The following is a 21,998-nucleotide window of genomic DNA, read 5'->3' on the forward strand; positions in this document are numbered from 1 at the left end:
CAGTTGTCAATCCCAAAACAAAGGATACCATCGCTCAGTCTCTCCTTACAACTGCCATTGTCTGCCTCTTGTCTAGACCATGCCCAGCCAGCTCGTCTAATATCTAATGGTCACAGAAAAGGTCGAACAAACCCATACTGCAAAGCTCTGCCCTCTCTGTCTCTATTAGAGTGGTGACACACTACTGTAGCATTAAACCCCGCCCACTCTCGATTCTTCTTTAACTTGTCATGATTTCACCTATGATGAAATTTAATCATGAAATTTTGTTTGATAGATCTCTTGAATTTGCTCCTTTTTGAGGTCGAAAATTTGTTGCAATTAACCAGTGAGTTTTATATAGAATTAATTCCGTTTCTTGGGAAATGTTGCGATTAACCGGAGTGGACTGTAATAACAATAATAATAATAATCATAATAATAATAATTAGTGATCATCCTGTCGACAACCATAATAACAATGCAAATGCCATCTCTTAAAATTAATAAATGAAAAATAGATTCACCCATAACAAAAAAAAAATATATATATATAATGGCAGTAATAAAAAGCTTCTATCTTGTCTTAACACATTTTTTAGAGTTTATTTAACATTTAGGTCATTTCAGCATCAGTTTTAAAAAATGGGGATAATGTGAGAGTCAGGGGAATACAAAACGAACCCCGAGTTTAGAATCATTTAGGTTGGAAAAAAAAGGAGGAGTGAATCAAATAGAGAACAGAATTAGAACCAAGAGCACTCTATTCAAGACTCCACTGAAAAGTTCCACCCAGGCAGAGAAGACAAGTTCTTTGTTGAAAATAATACACTCGAACGCTTACAAAATGATTAAGAAATTAAGGAGCAGCCACTGGTATAACGAACTGATAAAGTGTGTACGAAAGGTGCCAGACAAAGCAAGAAAGAAAAGTGCAAGAAAGAAAAAAAAATCCCCCAAAAAATCGGTCGAGGTCTACTGATTTTTTTAGGATGTTTTTTTATTCTTCTATTTTTCTGCACCTTTCATACACACTTGTCGAGTTCTTTATCTTACCAAATGATATTGAGGGCATCCAACTTTGACCGTGCTTGTTTGCTTCATGTGAGGTAAAAAAAAAAGTGTTTTTTTTAGTTCATATGAAAGCCTAACCCGTACCCTGCCCTTTTCACTGACAGAGACTGACCACAGCTCTGTCATTTACAGGAAGAGACATGTGGTCTAAAATCAAATCTTATTGTAGAATCCGCACTATTTCAAAATGTTTCTTCAAAATCACCTTCTTGCACTTATGCAGTTCGTCAGACGCCCTCGATAAATAATATCCATTAGTTATCCAAGAACAACAAAAAATACAAATTCGCCTTCCCCAAAAAATTTTTCCCTCGCTCAAAGTACCCAGTCATGGATTTATTGTTTTTACGAGTTTTAGAGTTTTACAGCGCTTGCAACATCAGCGACCATAAAAAAGGAAGAAAATGGGATAGTAAAAAAAGTTTTCAGATTTACATTAAAAGCACACGGGGGACAAAAAACACGACAAAAGGGAATGGTTCAACGAAAAGGGAACAGATGTAGATTTCAAGAGGTCACCATCAGTGTACTTAGTTTAAGATCACTTACAATTCTAATCCAGACTTAAGCACAGGATTATAATAATAAGAATACACTCAACTGCTTACACTTACAGATCATTATATATTCAAAACAAAAATATAACAGAACATAGAAGAGAGATGATTTACAAGGGGAAAAAAACATCATCTCCTAAAAACTATAAAATACTTGTGACTGTTTTCTTCCTAGCCAAGCAGTCTGGCAAGGGTCAGGACAAAACCCAAGTAATCTCATTCCAAGGCAAAGACAGAAAGCATGTTGAAAATCAGATATAGGGGGAAACGAGACACAGGAAGTAGCCTCTCTGTCCACTGTAACAGGTCACAAAGTCAAGTTCTGTCATGGGTTCAGTCCATAACAAGGACAAAAAGAACCATAGAAAGCAGGAAGGATAAGGAAGATAGAAGAGACAGCAAGTGACACCTCCAACCCACGATGGGAAGACGAAAAGACCCCGACAAACCCAAATAAAACCTTCATTATCTCTTATGTGAGTAAATTCAAATAGCATATATTATACATGTGTACGTATACCTCCACCATAATCTCATGTTTACAGAGATATACAATCAATTCAAAATATAAAAACTTAGAGTGGAGAAAATATTTTTTTAAAAATAGTGATAAAAGAGGAGAAAGAAGGAAAGAAACAAGGAAGACACACAAAAAAAAGGAAAGAAAGAAAGAAAGAAAAAATACAGAGCATAGAAGAGAGAAGGAAACAGCAGAAAATTTTGGATTTTCATGAGAAAAAAAAATAAAGCAGTTACTCAACAAACGACTGTTTAATTTTAGCTTAACATAAACACAAATGGAAAATAAGAACAATTAACAACTTAATAAGGACATAGTATTAAAAAAAAATATATATATATATATCAACTATTGAGTGAAAATATCACTGTCATATTGACTAGAACGGAACATTAAAACATATATCATTACATCACAATTTAGATGGAATTTTTAAATCCAAATTCCATTTTTTTAAAAAAAGATAGAGAGAATGTGAAGAAATTCTATTCTGATCTGACTCTCATCTCTCTACGAGGACTGATACGTGTTTTCCATCTACAAATAAACGGAACACAATATCCATGCAATAATTTCCAGTTCTGATTATTCAATTTCATTCAAATTACAACAATGTTCAAACCTGACACAGTGTGTATGTGTGTAAATTTTATTGCTTTTAAAGTTTTCTTTTTTGGATACTTTTATTCAGCACAGGACAAAATTGTCTTTAGTTAATTATAAAAATCCTACAACATATTTCATTTCACATCATTCAGTATCATATTTCAATCCAAAGCTGAAACAACCCATTAGAAGACGTACATTTAGTAAACTAGTCAATGCTTCACCGTAAAAAGTTTGCAAATAATTACCCCCCCTTTCCATCCCACCTCCTCCCCAAACACAAACACATGCACACATATTTTTTCCACGCTCATGTTAAAAAACAGGATACATAGTATTTTGAAAATATGATTTAAATTGATGAGATATCATAAGTCGTTTTCAAAAGATTGCAGTTCTTTAATATTCAAATGGCTGAAATTTTTAAAAATTCAAGTCAAATCTTAAATATTTGATTGTTAAAATGTCTCTGGCCCAGGATCAAAAGGTCTGAGAATCATTAACTGGTTAGAGAATGCGGACATGTTAATTTTTGTTTATTTTTTGTTGGTCTTTTCGTTAAGAAATTTTTTTATTCTTCCTTCTGCTCCACCAGGCATTCAGAACATTTAACTTTAAAGATTTCTATTTTGCACCAGTTCCCTGGGCTGCAATTTTTTTCTTTGACATTTCAAGGAAAACTATCCACAAGAATCCGATTGATGCTGACGTTGTATAAGTTTAAGAAAACATTTTAAAAGCATCAAACAGAACAAGTTTTAATATGGCAGCTTGGCTGGTAAACTCTTTGAAAACATTTTGATTCTTAAAAAAATAAATGGCAGACAGAATCCAACCTTAGATACTTTCTTTTTAACTAACACACACAAGCCCACAAAGACAAATAAATGCAAAAAAATAGAAACGCACACTAACGCACGCACACAAATTGAAAAAAAAAACAAACAATAAAACTTGGTAAAATCAACACAATTCTCTTGTCTTTAACAAACACATGAACCAAGAAATAAAAACTATTACTTAATTCTTTCACTGCAGCGTGCGAGTCTAACTTTTAAGTCTATAGCCAATGGCACAAACACAAATATCCCACAAGACTACTGAGGAAAATCAGTTCAATGATTCCACTGAGCTGTTAAGTTATCCGCCGTATTCTGGAAAAACATGTGTTAAAAAATTTGGCCAGAAAACTCGTCCTTTAAATATTGATCAATTTAAACGACCATTATCTCGGCAAAAACTCTGAAATCTCTGACCTTGCGAAGTCCTGGGTTTGAGAGTTTTTGCTGAGATGAGGGTCACTTAAATCGATCGATATTTGAAGGGCGAGTTTTCTGGCCAAATTTTTAAATACAAGTTTTTTTCATAGAACGACACTTAACTAGTTTACAACTTTTAAGTACTAATGGGTAAAAAACAAACAAACCTAACAGCAAGATATTTTACATCAGTCAATTCAGAAATCAGATGTATTGTTATCAAATCGAAATTTTTGACCATGACAACAAAATTTCATACATCAGAATTTTCCATTAAAGAAATCTGAAAAAAGTGTGTATAAAAGAAATTAAAGAAATGAAATTTAAAACATTTTGGAATGGTTAGATGATTACAGGAACCCATCGTACGTATCATAATTTAAAAAGGGAACCATCATAGCAAACAACATACAATTTACGAAGGAAATCATCGAACGTATCAGAATTTAGTAAGAGAACCATTGAAACAAACAACATACAATTTACGAAGGAAACCATCATGAGAAACGAAATTTCCACATTGAAGAAAAAAAAAACAGTGAAAGAAAGAAATCCTTACTGATAGCATAAAAAGAAAATCTTTGTTGAAATAAAATCATTGTTAGTTAGAAATTGAATTTTAATATAAGCCAGATCACCTTTGTCCATCAATGCAAATTTGACAAAAACCTTTCAACACTAATAAATTTAGTTTATACTCTACAATTTAACCAAAAAGTGATGTAAAAAATATTTAAAGTTTTTCTTATGATTTTAACCAATGAACTGCCATACTGTGGAAAACCTTGGCCAAAAAACCCTGCCTTCAAATAACAATTAATCTAAATGACCCTCGTGTTGACAAAAACTCTCAAACTTGGGACTTCTCGAGTTTTTCAACAATATGTCAGTTAAGTGGTTAGAATCCAATCACCTCGTCATCCTATAGGTAGTCAGTATTCTATTCAGGTAGATGCTTAACCTTCACTAGATTGGCTGGCAAAACAAAAACAAAAATAACACAGTAAATAACAAAACAAACACCCGCGTCACTTTAATTACGTGTTATTATCTATGATTCCGATCAATGATCACATTATTTCAAAAAAAAAAACTTTGAAAAAAATCTTTTCGATATACTTATGACTTATGATCATGAATAAAATTCAAATACTATAAATCTTTATCAGATATCATCATCACAAAGTTGTCCAGTCAAATCTACCATCATCGTATAGAGGCTTTCGTTCTGTGACAACCTTGCATAGTTTGTCTATAATTTTAATGCTTTCCTATAGGCTGTCTCAATCTTTGATGTCAAACCTGGACCTGTCTGACTGTATTTTGAAGTTAAACAAATCAAATCGTTAAATCAATTCTGATGTTTCTTTATCACACAAGTTTCTATTTCTATATTCTTAAAATGTATATCACAGTGATAAACAAATGCACAGACAGAAATCTTTTAGAAATTTTTTTTTAATCACTTGGCTATTGACGATTCTGAGATTTCACTAATCTGTTAATCGACTAACTTTAAATCAATCGTGAATTCAATACTCAAGTTTTAGATGTCCTTGTTCTCAACCACAATACTGGATCATATTTATTTCTTCCTTCATCTACAAAAAAAACTTCCATCTTTAATGATTGTCACAGGAACGAGACCTGCCACACTTAAAAATAAATTGTTTGTTTTTAAGAGTTTTACGGAGCTTGCGACACATTTAGAAATCAAAACCCACATAAAAATTCCAAGTGATACAAAGCTGCCAGAAGCAGTGGACTGTAAAAAGTATTGAACTAAAATGAATAAAAATATATATAATATATAACAGCTTCGAAAAAGAACAAAATACCAAACATGGAGCGTTTCATGCTCGAAACCCTTCTTCAGCAAAAAACAATAAAAACATGAATACATCAATCAAATCCAGACAGACTTTTGTTCTTTTTCAAAGCTGTCATATTCATGTTCTGCTTATTACTTTTTATAAAATTCCAGTTTAAAAAAACAAAAAACTTATGTCCCAACCTCATGTACAAGGACTTCAAATAAGCAGCGCTTGTTTGAGAATTCAAACACTATTGAGAATGTAAGCATTTTAATTTTTTTTAAAAATCATTGCTTTGAAATATGCAATGTGATTCAGATCCAATGGTGAAGGAAATCAGGGATAACAACAAAACAATTTTCACCAGTTTCCAAAATACGTTTGATTTAAAAATCCGAATTTAGAAGGGAAAACATCCATATTTTTTTACCCCAAAAAAAATATTTTAATCTAAATATTGATTATATTTATTCAGTTTAAGTGGCAGGCCTGTGGAAGCACAGAATGAATCTTAATTCATTAATTCATATTAATTCATTGATGTATATTTTTATACCTTTTTCAACAACAACCTTGTCGCGCACAAAAAGCGTTGAAAATTTAATAACCAAAAAAAAAAAAAAAAGAAAAGAAAAGAAAAAGAAGTTTTGTTCTTTTTTTAAATACCAAAAGCACATCTTAATAAATTATAGCAAATAAACAAACATGATAGAAACAATAAACTTAAATAATGATAAAATGACCATCATAATTATGATGAACTATAAACGACAGTAACAATCATCTCTTGTCGTGTTGGAGCTGGACTCAACCAGATCACATTGAAGGCAGGGGAAGGGAGAACACACTAATGACCTTGACCTTGAGCCTGTTGTTGATTATTCATATTCGGAGGCTGGTTACCCTGTTTTTAAAAGAAAATTATTTTATGGTTAAAATAATTAATTAATGGTTAAAAATAATTATCATAAAATTTATTTTTTTAAAATGTTAATTATTTTTTTGCTAGTCAACATAACAAAAAATGTCGCTTATGTTTTAATGGTATTAAAGGCGAACGACCTAGGCGAACGACCTAGGCAAAAGAACAGAGAAAAGGACAAAGAAAAGGCAGTTAAGAAACTAGAATCCCTGGGACTGTTCAAATAGAAAGATAAGAAGTGAGGACCGCCAACTTGAGGACCGCCAACGGTTCTTCACCTTGGGACCGGTCCTCCGGTCCCAGCTAAGGAACCGTGGGACCGGTTCTTGAGACCAGTCCTCAGCGCGGCACTAATTATAAATATATATATATTTTATTTATTTTTTTTATTTTTTTTTTTTTTGTTTTTTTTTTGGTGCTTTATCTCATATTTCATAGTTTAGACTAAATTTTAACATAATAACAGACTTGTGAATTTTTTCATTTTTTTCCTATTTTCGACAATATACTGGGGTTTGTTTCTTGTTCTGATTTGTTTTCATATTCTTGTGAATTTTCTAATAATTTACATTTTGGACAAAATTGGTCTTCTTAAGAACAGAATTTCATTTTAGATGTAAAGCCAGAATTTCATTTTAGATGTCAAGCCAGAAACAATAATGGTATAATAATAACCAACAATAATGGTATAATATAGAAGTTAAAGAGTATGAAGACAAAAAAAGGAAAGGAATGAATAGAATAAAGTTTTTTAAAAATGAAATGAGAGAACAAAAGCAATATATATATATATATATATATAAAATATATATATTTATATATGTGTGTGTGTGTGTGTGTGTGTGTTGGTTATGATATATATATATATATATATATATATATATATATATTTATATATGTGTGTGTGTGTGTGTGTGTGTGTTTATGTATATATATATTATTTTTTTTTATTTTTTTTTCTTAAGAAAAGTTTGCTAATGGTTAATTTACCAAGTTTTGTTGCTGTTGTTTGAGAGCTTCCTGTTGAGCTTTCTGCTGGTCCAATTTTGCCTGCAGGTCACGCAGCTGCTTTTGTAAATCTTGGTCGCCTTGTGGAGGTACACCCTGGTTTGGTTGTTGTTGTTGGTGCTGCGGAGGTTGTTGGTTAAATTGTTGCTGCTGTTGTTGTTGATTAATAAATTGTTGTTGTTGATGTTGTGGAGGCTGCTGATTATATTGTTGTTGTTGATGTTGTGGAGGCTGCTGATTATATTGTTGTTGTTGATGTTGTGGAGGCTGCTGATTAAATTGTTGTTGTTGATGCAAATTACTTTCAGAATTGAACTGTAAATTGTGATCCACTGGTGCGTCCTGTTGAAGTGAAGAAAAAAAGTTTTAAAAAACCCACAGTCTTTCTTGAAAGGAAAAAAATCCCCAAAAAACCCCCACAAAATAAAAACAAAACAAACAAAATATTTTGGAGAAGAGATAATCTGTGAAATTATCACTTTTTATTTTTTATTTATTGCAAAATGAAAATTTTACTATGAAGTAGTTTCTAAAAACAACAAAACAAAAATATACAGGAGACACGGCTGAATTTAGATAAACTACGAGTTATTTGACAATGTTCTGACTCAATTCCTAAACGTCTCTGATACTGATCAACTGTGAATTGCTTTTTGTTGACCTCAATACTTTGGTCAATAGAAGTAAAAGGAACGAAATTGACATCACCCAACTCTATGCTATAATTTTTAGCAACGATTTTTATGAATAGTACTCACTAAATAAATTATATCAACCAGACTATAAACGTTCAAAGTTACCCATAGATTTGTGTATTGGTACATTATTTCCAGCTGGCAGATGTCACGAGTATTTTGTCTAAATACAAAGCATCAATACAGCGTAATATTACACTACAGAAGTTACCAACAAAACAAAGTTTACCCTCTCTCCTTACATTTCAATTAGATTTGATGTCCCACCACAGAAATCAGAACCATCTGACATTTTACAAGCTACATGGACAAAACCTTAAGTTCATACTCACCAAGTTTACTCTCTCAAGTTCACACTTGTGAAAAATAGAACAAATTTGTTCAATTTCACATGCATATGAACTCGAGATAGTTAATTTAAAAAAACTTTATTGGTTAAAAAACTTTAATACCAAAAGTATCCAATCTTGCATTTTGTCTTTAGTTTTCACCAGAAACCCATATATAATAAAGTTGTCTACAGCCATGCAAAATCAGACATACATTTCACTGAGTAGATTTTACTTTGAAAGCATTAGGCTCACCTAAAATATAATTTATAGTGCCTGCAGGAGTAGGTTGGCAGGCAAAAAAAAGATTACATTTCATTGACACATAAACCACAAAAGTGAACGCGCGAAATTTAAATAACACTCTTTGATTCGCTGGTTCAACAAGAAGCTACTAATAGGGAAGTTTGCACATCTACGATGCTTAGCGGAACAGGAGGATGGAAGGGGGTTGCCACACTTAAAAATAGCACAATCCGAGCAGAGCATTCCGCTAATTGTGTTTGTTTTTTTTTTTTATTGGCCCATTTTTATTTTTTCTTTCTCTTTACTTTTTAAGGAATTGAAGAAGATTGTTGTTGGATCAACTGTTTGACTAACACTGGTGAGTCAGAATTCCTGTCATAGTCAGGTGGGGAAGGGGGGGTGTTGTGGTTTACAAGTCTATAACATTATATAGTTTCATCACATTTTTCATTATAAAATTATCAAATGACAACATACCACAACACCTGGCTGTTGGTGATGATCTCTGATGTAATTCCTATAATCCTCTTCATCGAATACAGGCTCCTCCTCATCTAAGGTCTAGATTTTTGGACGATGGAAGCAAAGAAGATGTAAAATATATATATTTCATATATAGAATCGTGTTTGATACAAATATGGTACGAAAAGTGCTCGACATGTAGTAATGGAGCGAATTATTATTTAAAATATTTACCACAATGTTTAGGACAGTCTACATCAATGTTTCACAAACATAGGACAGCAGTTCCTGAAGTTAATTGATACACACTTTCCAAAAAACCACAAGCTACATAAAATTATCAACAGGAATACCATAAAAATAAGTTACTCGTGTATGCGCAACATAGAACAAATAATTTCAAGCCACAACAAAAAAATATTAATAAACCACCGACAAGAGCAAAACCCACCCACTAGAAAATGCAACTGCAGAAATAAAGAACATTGCCCGCTAAACAAACAATGCTTAGAATCAAGTTTAATTTACCAAGCCACAGTCACAGAAACTAAAACAAACAAGCAAGAAAAATATGTAGGACTAACAGAAAATAATTTCAAAACAAGATACAACCTCCACACCTCAACATTTAGAAACACTAACAAAAAAACATCCACAAAACTCAGCGAACATATTTGGAAATTAAAAGACAACAAACTAGACCACAACATTTCATGGAAAATTTTATCTAAAGCAACAGGATACACACCAACATCAAAACAATGTAGCTTATGCCTGGAAGAGAAATATACTATAATCAAACACCCTCATGAAGCCACACTCAACATGAAAAGTAAGATGTACGGAAAGTGTCCCCATCGGCGAAAATTCCTCTTAATTAACTTCAAACCGGAATCACTTCAAGAAACAACAACAGTCAACAAAACAACTCAGTCCTGACGATGGCAAATTAAGCCTGAAACATTGATGTAGACTGTCCTAAACATTGTGGTAAATATTTTAAATAATATATTTCATATATATATATTTATATTTTTTATGTATTTTATATCATATATATATATATATATATGTATATATATATATATATATATGAAGAGTAGTTTTCCAAAACTCTCTAACTCCGTTTTCCCCATTTTGAGATATTGAGGATTATTTCCCTTAAAATTTCTCATTCAGTCTATTATTTTATCATATTTAAACTTCAAATTCACACAAATCGAGGGAAATTCGTCTGCCAATTGATACTTAAAAATATAATTTGTATTTCAATTTATCTCATGGATGGAAAATCACAAAAAGTAGAAAAATCGACTTAACAAGTATTGGAAAAACAGCCTTCATATATATACATATAGTTAAGCAAATATCTGAATTTTGTAACAATGAGTCAAACCGTTAAACTTCGACTATAATTTAAAAAAAAAAAAATAAGAAGAAGAAATCTTTTTTAATTAAAGAAATTATCAAAACTATAAAAAGAATTTCCCTTCAACACTTCGAGCCTGATTTACAGATTGGCACAGAAATTCTATAGAAAACTAGTATAAAACTCAACAGTACAAATCAAAATTTGACATCCATGTGAACCAGTATATGGTTAAGGAAAGGATGTTTGTTTTTTGTTTTTAAGGGTTTTACGGCGCTTGCAACACATTAAGGTCATATCAGCGCCAGTAAAAAGGAAGAAAATGGGTTAGTAAAAAGTTCTAGAATTACAATTAGAGCACCAAGAAAAGGTGAGACAAAGGGGAATTGGTTCAAATAGGAAATAGGTGTGAATTCCAAGAGCATACTATCAAAGTACTTAGTTTGAGATCACCTAAAAGTCCATCCAAACACAGTAGAGGTCCCCACTTAGAGGAATACACTCAAATGTTTTACAAATCATATATAATACAAAGAAAACATAATACAGTGCATAACAGAGAGATGATTTACAAGGAAAAAAATATCATCTCCCAAAACTATACATTTGACTGTTTCCCTCCCAGCCAGGGCCAGGACAAAACCAAGTAATCTCATTCCAAGACAAAGATAGAAAGCTAGTTGGAAAACAGTTATAGGGGGATAGAAGACACAGCAAGTACCTCCCTGCCCTCTATGGGAGGTAAGGAACCCCACCCAGGGTAGGAAAGGATGGATATTGTGAGAGTATCGAAACACAGAGGGGGTTGGTTGCCCAACAAGTGAATTGTGTCAAATGGAAATTTAGTATAATACGGTCTGTGCGACTTTGTGGCGCGATTCTTGCCCTTTGGCCAGTACATCCATGGCTCAAGTGCCGCTCTGGACAGTGCAGAAATGAGTCCTTAAACAAGGCTCTTTCCTCATATTCTTTCACTGCACTCAGGTGAAAAATGAGTACCTCTACAGCTGTAGAAAAAAAAAATTGTAATATCACCTCACAGGCATCACATCTCATCCTACATGTAAAAATTCTAAGATCTTTTTACAAAAAGGATGTAATGAATAACTCTATGCCGTCAATTTGGTATTTAAGTAATGTATTTGTTTCCATTGATTTTTGTTGTTGGCTGAAGAAGGCTTTTGAGCCCAAAACATGTGTTTGGTATTTTGTTCTATTCATTTTTGTTTATTACCTTTTACAATCCACAGCTTCTAGCACTAAAAAAAAATAGTCATATCTAAAAAAAAAAAATAATTCTCACTTTCCATCCCTCGTCTTTCTGGAAATCTTTATTTTCCCCATGCAACCCTGTGTAGGCCAGCATCTCCTCCCTAGTAATCCGAAGGTTCTTATCCTTATCCATTGCTTCAAAGATGTCTGCCCTCATCTTGTCCATATCCATGTCCCTCTCCCTGGGATCATCCTCCGACGGGTCATTGTTGCGATCATAGACTTTATTCAACTAGAAAAGGCATAAATAATAACGTGTAAGCTTCCATTTAATTACAAAAACAGATCAAATGAACGTTTCGGGTTTCCCCTTTATCAACAAAACAGGATGATTTTTTTGTTTGTTTGTTGCTTTAGGTCTCTTCCAACACAATTGAGGTTATATGAGAGACCGCTGATTTTTTGTTTGTTTGTTGCTTTAGGTCTCTTCCAACACAATTGAGGTTATATGAGAGACCGCTGAAACAAAAAAACAAGCATACTAACAAAAATAGTACAAATGTTAATCAAAATCATAACCTAAAGATATCATAAGCTAAATTATAAATAACCAAGAACAAACAGGCAGAAGATTTACAGAAAAAAAATATCCCCTGTCAAAAATACAATCACAAACCAAAGAAGCAGGATAGGCTAGTAAAGAGAAGAAGAAACGACATCACTATCGGATCGTACACCCATGCGAACATCATAGGTATATGATTCAAGGGTGATGCTCCCATCCAACCACCCGCAAACAGGATGATTGAAACACCACAGATGAATGAGATGATGTGGTAGTGGCGTAGTTAACATGATTCATCATTTTTAATTTCTTTTGATATTATCAAGTAATGACAATCTTTCTAATCTATTATTATTTCTAAAAAGGGTTGAAGATGAACATTGTTCCGTAAACCTAATGTTAAATTGTTATCATCGAGCACAGAATGACTGGCACATCTAAAAACTAAAACTACATTCAATACAGTTGTATAATAAGTATAATAGATGACCACCTGTTCCTAATAGCCTTTATTTCTCTGTAATTATTGTGGGGTCTCCACTAGTGATAATAATAATAATAATAATAATAATAATAATAATAATAATAATAATAATAATAATAATAATAATAATAATGATGATGATGATTACGATAACAACGACGATGATGATGATAATAATAATAACAGTAGTAGTAATAATAATAATAATAATAATAATAATAAATAATAAAAAATAATAATAATAATAATAATAATAATAATAATAATAATATGATAATAACATGATGATAATGATGTTGATTATTTTTATTATTATTATTATTATTATTATTATTATTATTATTATTATTATCATGATTATTACTATCATAATTATTATAATATTTATCATTATAATTATTATCACTATTATTATAATTAGTGTTATCCATTTTAATTGACAAGTGACTAAAAATATAAACATTTGTCACATAGAACTGGACTGAATCAGATCTCATTGAAAATAGTTGAAGGCAAGCCCCACTAGTGGCCTTGACCTTCAACCTATGCTTCCAGAGGATGGTTGTGCAGCTATGTGGTCTTGTGGTATGACACTTGCTTTTGGACCGGAAACACCTGGGTTCGAGCCTCGCTCGGTGCATAGTTGCTTCCTTGGAAAAGGCTCTTTACTCACATTCCCTAACCTTACTGGCCGTTAGCGTTGTCTCGATCCGAAAAAAAATGTAATATCGCCGAACAGGCGTTATGTCATATCCTATATGTTAAGTGTTGCCGTTGACCAGGGACCCCTTGTTAAGCTCTCTGAGTACATTTAGTGGATAATGCGCTATAGGGAATGAGATTAGTGGTAGAGTAGAATCCCTTGATTGGACGTCACCTTACAGAGAGAACGTCAAAATGATTTTGCGCATGCGTCTCTCTCGTCCTCGCTTTCGGTGTGAAGTGTCTCATGCCGCACAACCAACATGACGTTCTCTCTCTAATAACTTTTCCGCTCATGACGTCCAATCAAGGGACGCTACTCTTCCGCTAATCTCATTCCCTATACAAAAGCTCAAGTTTTTGGGGGGTTTTTTGTTAGTTTTTTTGGGGGTTTTTTTAAGCCGCTATAGGACAACATGAAGTGGGAATCCTCTAACACCCAAGATCCCATTCCTTTCGGGGTGAAAAAAAAGATGAAAAATCATAAGCTTCACGGGTAACATTAAACACTGCATGGAATTAGCCATAGTTCAGGTGGAACTCACAAGGAGTCATTAACAAACAAACAAACAAACAAATAAAGAAACAAAAATCATCTCAGCCTATTTCCTTCCATTCAAAATCTATTGGGGAAACTGAATGATTTCATTCAGCCTATATTATACTAATCAAATAGAAAACAAGCCATTCATTAATTATGCCTTAAATTATCTTATATAATATAGCCTTATTTGGTCACTAAAGAGAATTTAAATCATTTAGTAGCGGTGTATCAAACATCAATCGAAATATATGGTAACATCTTTTTTTTTAATTCGTCAATTACCTCTCTCTCCACAAGGGCATCCACCTCCTCCATGTTCCATTCGCCGTCACTATCTATATCTGTAAATGCATCAAAATATTGGAATGTAAAAAAAAAAAAAGACAATTTCTGGATATTTACAGAAAGCTGATGATGCATCTAAAACATTGTATTCTCAAATCAATTTGTCTAGAAAATTTTATGTTTCCAGTTGGAATAATAATAATAATAATAACAACAACAACAACGACGACGACGACAACGACTACGAAGACAACAACAACAACAATAATAATAATAATAATAATAATAATAATAATAATAATAATAATAATAATAATAATAATAATAATAATAATAATAATAATAATAATAATAATAATAATAATAATAATAAAAATAATATATATAATAATAATAATAATAATAATAATAATAATAATAATAATAATAATAATAATAATAATAATAATATAATAATAATAATAATAATAATAATAATAAATAGAGATAGAAGAAAGAAGATAGAAAGTGAGAGAGAGAGAGAGAGAGAGAAGAGAGAGAGAGAGAGAGAGAGAGAGAGGAAGAGAGAGAGAGAGAAGAGAGAAAGTAGAGAGAGAGAGAGAGAGAGAGAGAGAGAGAGAGAGAGAGAGAGAGAAGAGAGAGAGAAGAGAGAGAGAGAGAGACAGAGAGAGAGAAGAGAGAGAGAAGGGACAGTAGAGAGAGAGAGACAGAAGAGAGAGAGAGAGAGAGAGAGAGAGACGAGAAGAGAGAGAGAAAAGACAGAGAGAGAGAGACAGAGAGAGAGAGAGAGAGAGAGAGAGAGACAGAGAGAGAGAGAGACGAGAGAAGAAAGAGAGAGAGACAGAGAGAGAGAGAGAGAGAGAGAGAGAGAGAGAAGAGAGAGAGACGAGAAGGAGAGAGAGAGAGAGAGAGAGACAGAGAGACGAGATAGAAGAGACGAGAGAGAGAAGAGAGAGAGAAGAGAGACAGAGAGAGAGGGAGAGAGAGACAGAGAGAGAGACAGAGAGAGAGAGAGAGACAGAGAGAGAGAGAGAGAGAGAGAGAGAGAGAGACAGAGACAGAGAGAGAGAGACAGAGAGAGAGAGAGACAGAGAGAGAGAGACAGAGAGAGAGAGAGAGAGAGAGATCAGCGAGCAGGTGCACTAGCCATTGAGTCATCCAGCCACATGTGTGACTGGGTGGCTAGTGGCTCTCAGCCAGGCAGAGGAGCCGAGCCGTGTCAGTTGTATCTCAAGTTTGGCTCTGGCACCGAAAAATCTTTATTCTCTGTTTTCACTGGCACTTCTCCCAACCTTATATTTCTCATCTTTATCGATACGAGTGCCTAGTCCACATGTCTTCTCAATTGTCTTCAAGAACATTTTTTATAACACGGAACTCACCATGCAGATTGAAGAACGTTTTGGGGTCAAAATCCTGCCCCTCCAAATGATCTTCCTTATCCCAAACCTCTTCGAACTGATCTTTGCTTCCCTAAAAAACAAAAATAAGAAAATAAAAAAAATTAAATCATAAATAAATAAAAAATCAAATTCTTAACTTAAAAAAATATGGACTGATATTAACCCTCTCCTTACCATCAATAAAAAAATCGTCACATTTGTTACGATACAATCAACACTTTTACCATTCTAGTTTTTTTTGTATATCACAGAATTTAAAGAAACGTTTTCGACTTAGCTATAAAAACTTGATACTACGTTGTAGAGCTTATTTAGCTGAACAATATTATCTATAGAATGAATGTACTTGTTGCTTTTCTGAGTGAAGAAAGATCTATTTTTGTATTGGGTCGTGTGATGTTTCAAGGAAAATTCTGAAAACAGCTGGTAAGGAGAGAGTTAAGGATTATCAATCTGAGAAGGTACCAGATTGGTCTCACCTTATATCTTGGCCGTCACAAAAAAAATAGTTTTTAATGAAATCATAGTCAGACGAGGATCTTTATCTATTTTAAAATATTTATATTTATATTTTACTTGAAGAGTGGTTTTCTAAAACTTTTCTAATTTAATCAATTTTTCCACTTTTTGAGATTTTCCCTCCAAGATCTGAATGAAAATACAAATTTTATTTAATGTTTCAACGGACACAAAACAAAAAATCTTCTTAAATCTTTTTAGAAAACCACTCTTCCCTTTTATTACTTTTTGAGTCCGAGGGGACAAAAGGCTGAGAAGGATGTGCAAATAACTAAAATCATGAAAAAGATAGAAATTGTTTTTCAAGATTGAAAACAAACAAAAATTGAGAATGGAAAGAAACAACATTTGGGCTACACAAGTCAGAGTGATACCAAGCTGCTAGAAGCTGTGGACTTTACAAAGGAATAAACAAAAATGAATAGAACAGCTTAAAAAAAAAAAGAACAAAATATCAAACACAGAACCATTCGGGCTCAAAACAACTTCTTCAGCCCACAACAAAAAACAATAAAATCATAAATACATTACTAAAGTATAGACAGACGGCAGACCAATGTATTTATGGGGTTTTTTTGTTGGCTAGTAGTAGTAGTGGCGTATGGCTACACCTCCAAATGTATTTCGTCAACCCAGCTTCTTAAGTCTTCCTCCGCCCTAAGGATGGTTTCGTAGCCACCTTCTAGTTTAGTGACTGGACAGTGGAAGACGATGTGATCGCTGGTCTCTGGGGCCGCCTGACATTTCTGGCAGGTATCTTTTTGTTGGCTGAAGAACGCTCAAACACAGAACGTTTTGGGCTCAAAACCCTTCTTCATCCCACACAACAAAATACATTACTAAAGTTCAGGTCGAAGACAGATCGATGTATCTCTGTTTTAGTCAATGGCTGAAGAACGCTCCGTGTATGGTATTTTGGTCTTATTTCAAACTGTTACACACATTTTTAAAATTTACTTTGTGCTACACTTACTTAGAAGTATGGAAAAGAACACAACAGAAACCAGTGGGAGAGGAATTAGGAAGAAGATGATGGAGGTGGATTGGAAACACGCTTAGAAAGAATTACTCCACTATAACAAAGAAAGTATTGGACTGGAACCCTCAGGGCAGAAGATCAAGGGGAAGGCCACGAGGAACATGGAGAAGAATTAAAGAAGCTGATATACAGAGAAGTGGTAAGACCTGGAATGAGATAAAAAAGTTAGCTCAGGATAGAGAAGGATGGAAACTGTTTGTCTGTGGCCTATACCCTGACCCAGGGTGAAAAAGGCAATGATGATAATGATGATGATGACACTTACCGGATGGTGAAGCTTTGGGTGATCTTTATGTTTTCTCTTCAATTCATCGATCCTTTCTTGCTCTTTCTTCCTTTCTTCTTCATTTAGCTGTCTAAGACGCTCCTCTTCTTCATATTTCTTTTCCATCTCATATTCTTTGAAATCTTTCTTTTTTTGTTCCTCCAGTTGTTCTAAATCACTCGTGGTCTATGGGATCAGAGAGGGGTGGGGTGGGGGGGGGGGGGAATGAGCATAAAATAATATCTTGCAAAAGCTGAAAATAATTGTTTGTTGTTTTTGTTTTTAAGGGTTTGACGGTGCTTGCGACACATTTACGTCGTTTCAGCGCCGGTTAAGAGGAAGACAATGGGATAGTTTTAAAAATTCTAGAACTACAAGTACAGATAAACAAGAAAACATAAGACAAAAAGGAATAGTTCAAATAGGGAACATATGTAGATTCCATGAGTAACATTATCAGTATACTTAGTTTAAGATCACCTAAAAATCTCATCCAGACATCAGCACAGGATCTCACTGATAGGAATACACTCAAATCTTTACACAATATATCCAAAAGAGAAAACAAAACTAACGATACTTCACAAAGAGATGATTTACAAGGAAAAAAAAAATCATCTCCTAAAACTAATACTAAACAGTTGACTTCAGCAATGGCCAGGACAAAACTTTGCAATCCCATTCCAAGACAGCAAGTGACTTTCCGTCCACAATAGGAGGTCAAAGGTCAAAGGACCCTGTACTGGAAGGCTGTCAATTCAGGAGGCAAAACATTTACTGAACTTTGACGCAAACACACAGACTCATCCCCTTTCTGAGTGTACGGTGAGAGAAAGTGAGTAAAGAGCCTTTTCCAATGACTCAACTATGCCCTGAGCGAGACTCGAACCCAGGACCTTCCGATCCGAAAGCGACACAAGACCACATAGCCAAATTCCCAGTCAGACTTGTTGGTTTCAAATATGTATATGACTGGGCATTTGTGATACTTCAATCATATTGAGCCGCCCAGAAATAATCAAGGAAAACTAAAACTAAAAGTTCAAAGAGAAATCAGTCTACAGAGTTGCCAATTGGATTCAGTAGTCTGATGTCACGCCGCCTGGCAACGGCGGCCATCTTGGTTCTAAACAAAGAAAATCATTACTTTTTATTCTTCATGCTGGCTAGAACTTTTCCTATGCCTTGTGATCAGAATGTGTAAAAGTCAAAACAAGATCAAATTTGTGTTTTTTTTCCCCTCTGGATTCGCTTTTATCCTCGCCGGAGAAATATTTCATATGGGCGTCCGCCATTGTTCCGATAGTTTAGAGCCAGTGTTACTAAGTTACCATGCGTCATTAGGAAGGAAGTGACGATACGACTGTTGAAGAGTATTCAAGAGACAAAAATAGACTGAACCTTGACACAGACACAGAGACTGACCCCATTCTCAGTGCTTAAATCCTATAAAAAGGCATTAATTAAGTACTACTTTTTTCCCATTTAGCAGGGAATTGGAAAATATATTGAGGATTTGTAACAAACTTCTTCTTCTTCTTTCAGCTTATCTCGAATTTTGCAGGGTTGCCATAATGAATGTCACATCTCCATACATCTCGGTTCATTGCATCATGTTTTCTCCAGACCCAGTTCTTTCATATCGTCCTTTACCTTATCCCACCATCTAGTCTTTGGGCGTCCCTTTTTCCTCTTTCCCGCTATTTGTAAGTCCAATACTTTCCTTCCCACGTCCTCCCTCTCTCGTCTCTTTACATGTCCGAACCATTTCAATCGATCTCTTCTCTCCTCTTTATTGATACATTCTTCACTTCAGTCAACCTTCGAATTCGTTCATTTCTCACTTTATCTTTTTCTTGTCCAGCCAAGGGTCCATCTCAACATCCTCATTTCTGCCACCTCAACTTCGTAACATACTGATTTCCATAAATATACGGAAAATTGGCAACGTTGAGTAACAATGATAGGTCTATCACTAAGGGACGTACAGTATACCTTTTTAATAAGGTTTTCAAGATCTTTGACTTCATATTTAGGGTTTTACGGCGCTTGCAACGCATTAAGGTCATATCCACACCAGTAAAAAGGAAGAAAATGGGATAGTAAAAAGTTCTAGAATTACAATTAAAAGAAAATATAAGACATAGGGGAACTGGTTCAAATACGAAACAGGTGTAGATTCCAGGAGCACACTATCAAAGTACTTAGTTTAAGATCACTAAAAGTTTCATTCTGACATAAGCACAGGTCCCCACAGAGGAAAACACTCAAATGTTTACAAATCATATGTAAAACAAAAACAATACATGCATAACAGAGAGATAAAAAAATATCATCTCCCAAAACCCTAACTATAGTATAAATTTGACTGTTTCCCTTCCAGCTAGTGTATCCGGCCAGGGCCAGGACAAAACCAAGTAATCTCATCCCAAGACAGAAAGCATGTTGGAAAACAGCTGTAAGGGGATAGAAGACATAGTAATTGCCTCCCTGCCCACTATGGGAGTTCCCCCAAGTCCAGATTATGGCAAATAATAATAATGAGAAGAAGAAGAAGAAGAAGAAGAAGAAGAAGAAGAAGAAGAAGAAGAAGAAGAAGAAGAAGAAGAAGAAGAAGAAGAAGAAGAAGAAGAAGAAGAAGAAAAAGAAGAAGAAGAATAAGAAGAAGAAGAAAAAAGTAAATAAAATAATAATAATAATAATAATAATAATAATAATAATAATAATAATAATAATAATAATAATAATAATAATAATAATAATAATAATAATAGTAATAATAATAATAATAATAATAATAATAATAATAATAATAATAATAATAATAATAATAATAATAATAATAATAATACCTTTTTAATAAGGTTTTCAAGATCTTTGATTTCAAACGTATGTTGGTTCCCCAGGTCCAGATGTTGAGGAATCTGGAAGTTGGTCGCACCTGGTTGGAATGACAAGAAAAAGTTATTTTAATTGAATTGGTTAGGGCAAATAATAATAATAATAATAATAATAATAATAATAATAATAATAATAATAATAATAATAATAATAACAATAATAATAATAATAATAATAATAATTATAATAATAATAATAATAATAATAATAATAATAATAATGATGATGATGGTGACGATGATGATGATATCATCATCATCGTCACCATCATCATCATTATTATTATTATTATTATTATTATTATTATTATTATTATTATTATTATTATTATCATTATCATTATCAATCCTGTCTGACAGAGATTACTGAATATGGCCTCACGTGTATTATTGTGTCCATAACAGCACCTTCCGGGGTGTTCCCTGTTTCTACTGAGTTTGTTATGGGTGCGACCGAGTCCCCGGCGATATAACCGGGCTAGGGGGTAGGTGGGACCCCTTCCTCTTAAGGTGCAGGAGACTGAGTTGACCGTACCTTCCCAGGGGACTTAACATTTTGAACACCGCTTCTAGCCAATCAGGGTTCGAGCCTGGGGCTATATAAGTGCAGGAAAGCAGAGGGTCTTTTGTACCACTTCCCAGTGGTCCTGTTCTTTATCATTTTATTTATTGTAGTGTTCTCTTTTTGTGGATGTTAGGAGAAAGGATATATGGATAAGTAGAGTTGTATCGTTCTATTTTGTGTTACACATGTTATTTAGTTCCGTAATAAATGTATTGTGTCCGTAAACCTTAATCTCCATTTATTTAATCATTACAATTGTCTGATCGTTAAGCACAGACTTTCTCTTTCTCTCTCTTTCATCTGATCGGACTAGGCCCAGAGCAGTGGGAATTCCGAGGGAATTTAACGAGTTCCCTCCATCTATCCTTCTAGTCTTTTCCTTTATTATCTTTTGTTGACGTTTCGGCTAACTGGCTCTATCGACCAACCCAGAGCACCCGAATCGTCACACAACTGACAAGGAATAATAAATAATAATAAATAATAATAATAATAATAATAATAATAATAATAATAATAATAATAATAATAATAATAATGGTATAGATTTATAGTGCGCCAAACATCCCTTCATCAGGAGGGCTCTGGGCGCATAACATAGATTAACTTAATCATTAAGCCCTAACACAGTACATGAACAACGCTAATTATACACATAATCAAAAGAAAGCCTG

The 21,998-nt window shown here is 33.6% G+C and overlaps 2 protein-coding genes across 3 annotated transcripts in view; both read right to left on the reverse strand.

The window, feature by feature from the left end:
- LOC144979071 (uncharacterized) overlaps window positions 1-1,195 on the reverse strand; it is a 26,610-nt gene extending 25,415 nt beyond the window's left edge. Inside the window, exon 1 of the mRNA XM_078925685.1 lies at window positions 1,156-1,195. Coding sequence (XP_078781811.1) covers window positions 1,156-1,195 — 40 coding nt within the window. The remainder of the gene's footprint in view (window positions 1-1,155) is intronic.
- Window positions 1,196-3,265: 2,070 nt separating this feature from the next.
- LOC144978887 (nucleobindin-2-like) overlaps window positions 3,266-21,998 on the reverse strand; it is a 32,432-nt gene continuing 13,699 nt past the window's right edge. For both annotated transcript variants that reach the window (XM_078925476.1, XM_078925475.1), the window contains exons 5-12: window positions 20,712-20,800; window positions 17,860-18,045; window positions 16,016-16,106; window positions 14,631-14,689; window positions 12,145-12,345; window positions 9,487-9,570; window positions 7,722-8,081; window positions 3,266-6,713 (exon numbers count right to left, since the gene is read on the reverse strand). In XM_078925476.1, the coding sequence (XP_078781602.1) occupies window positions 6,657-6,713; window positions 7,722-8,081; window positions 9,487-9,570; window positions 12,145-12,345; window positions 14,631-14,689; window positions 16,016-16,106; window positions 17,860-18,045; window positions 20,712-20,800 (1,127 nt within the window). In that variant the 3' untranslated portion in view covers window positions 3,266-6,656. The remainder of the gene's footprint in view (window positions 6,714-7,721; window positions 8,082-9,486; window positions 9,571-12,144; window positions 12,346-14,630; window positions 14,690-16,015; window positions 16,107-17,859; window positions 18,046-20,711; window positions 20,801-21,998) is intronic.

This window comes from Berghia stephanieae, chromosome 8, assembly GCF_034508935.2.
Source record: "Berghia stephanieae isolate SIO BIC M18660-M18661 chromosome 8, UCSD_Bste_1.3, whole genome shotgun sequence".
Taxonomy (NCBI): domain Eukaryota; kingdom Metazoa; phylum Mollusca; class Gastropoda; order Nudibranchia; family Aeolidiidae; genus Berghia; species Berghia stephanieae.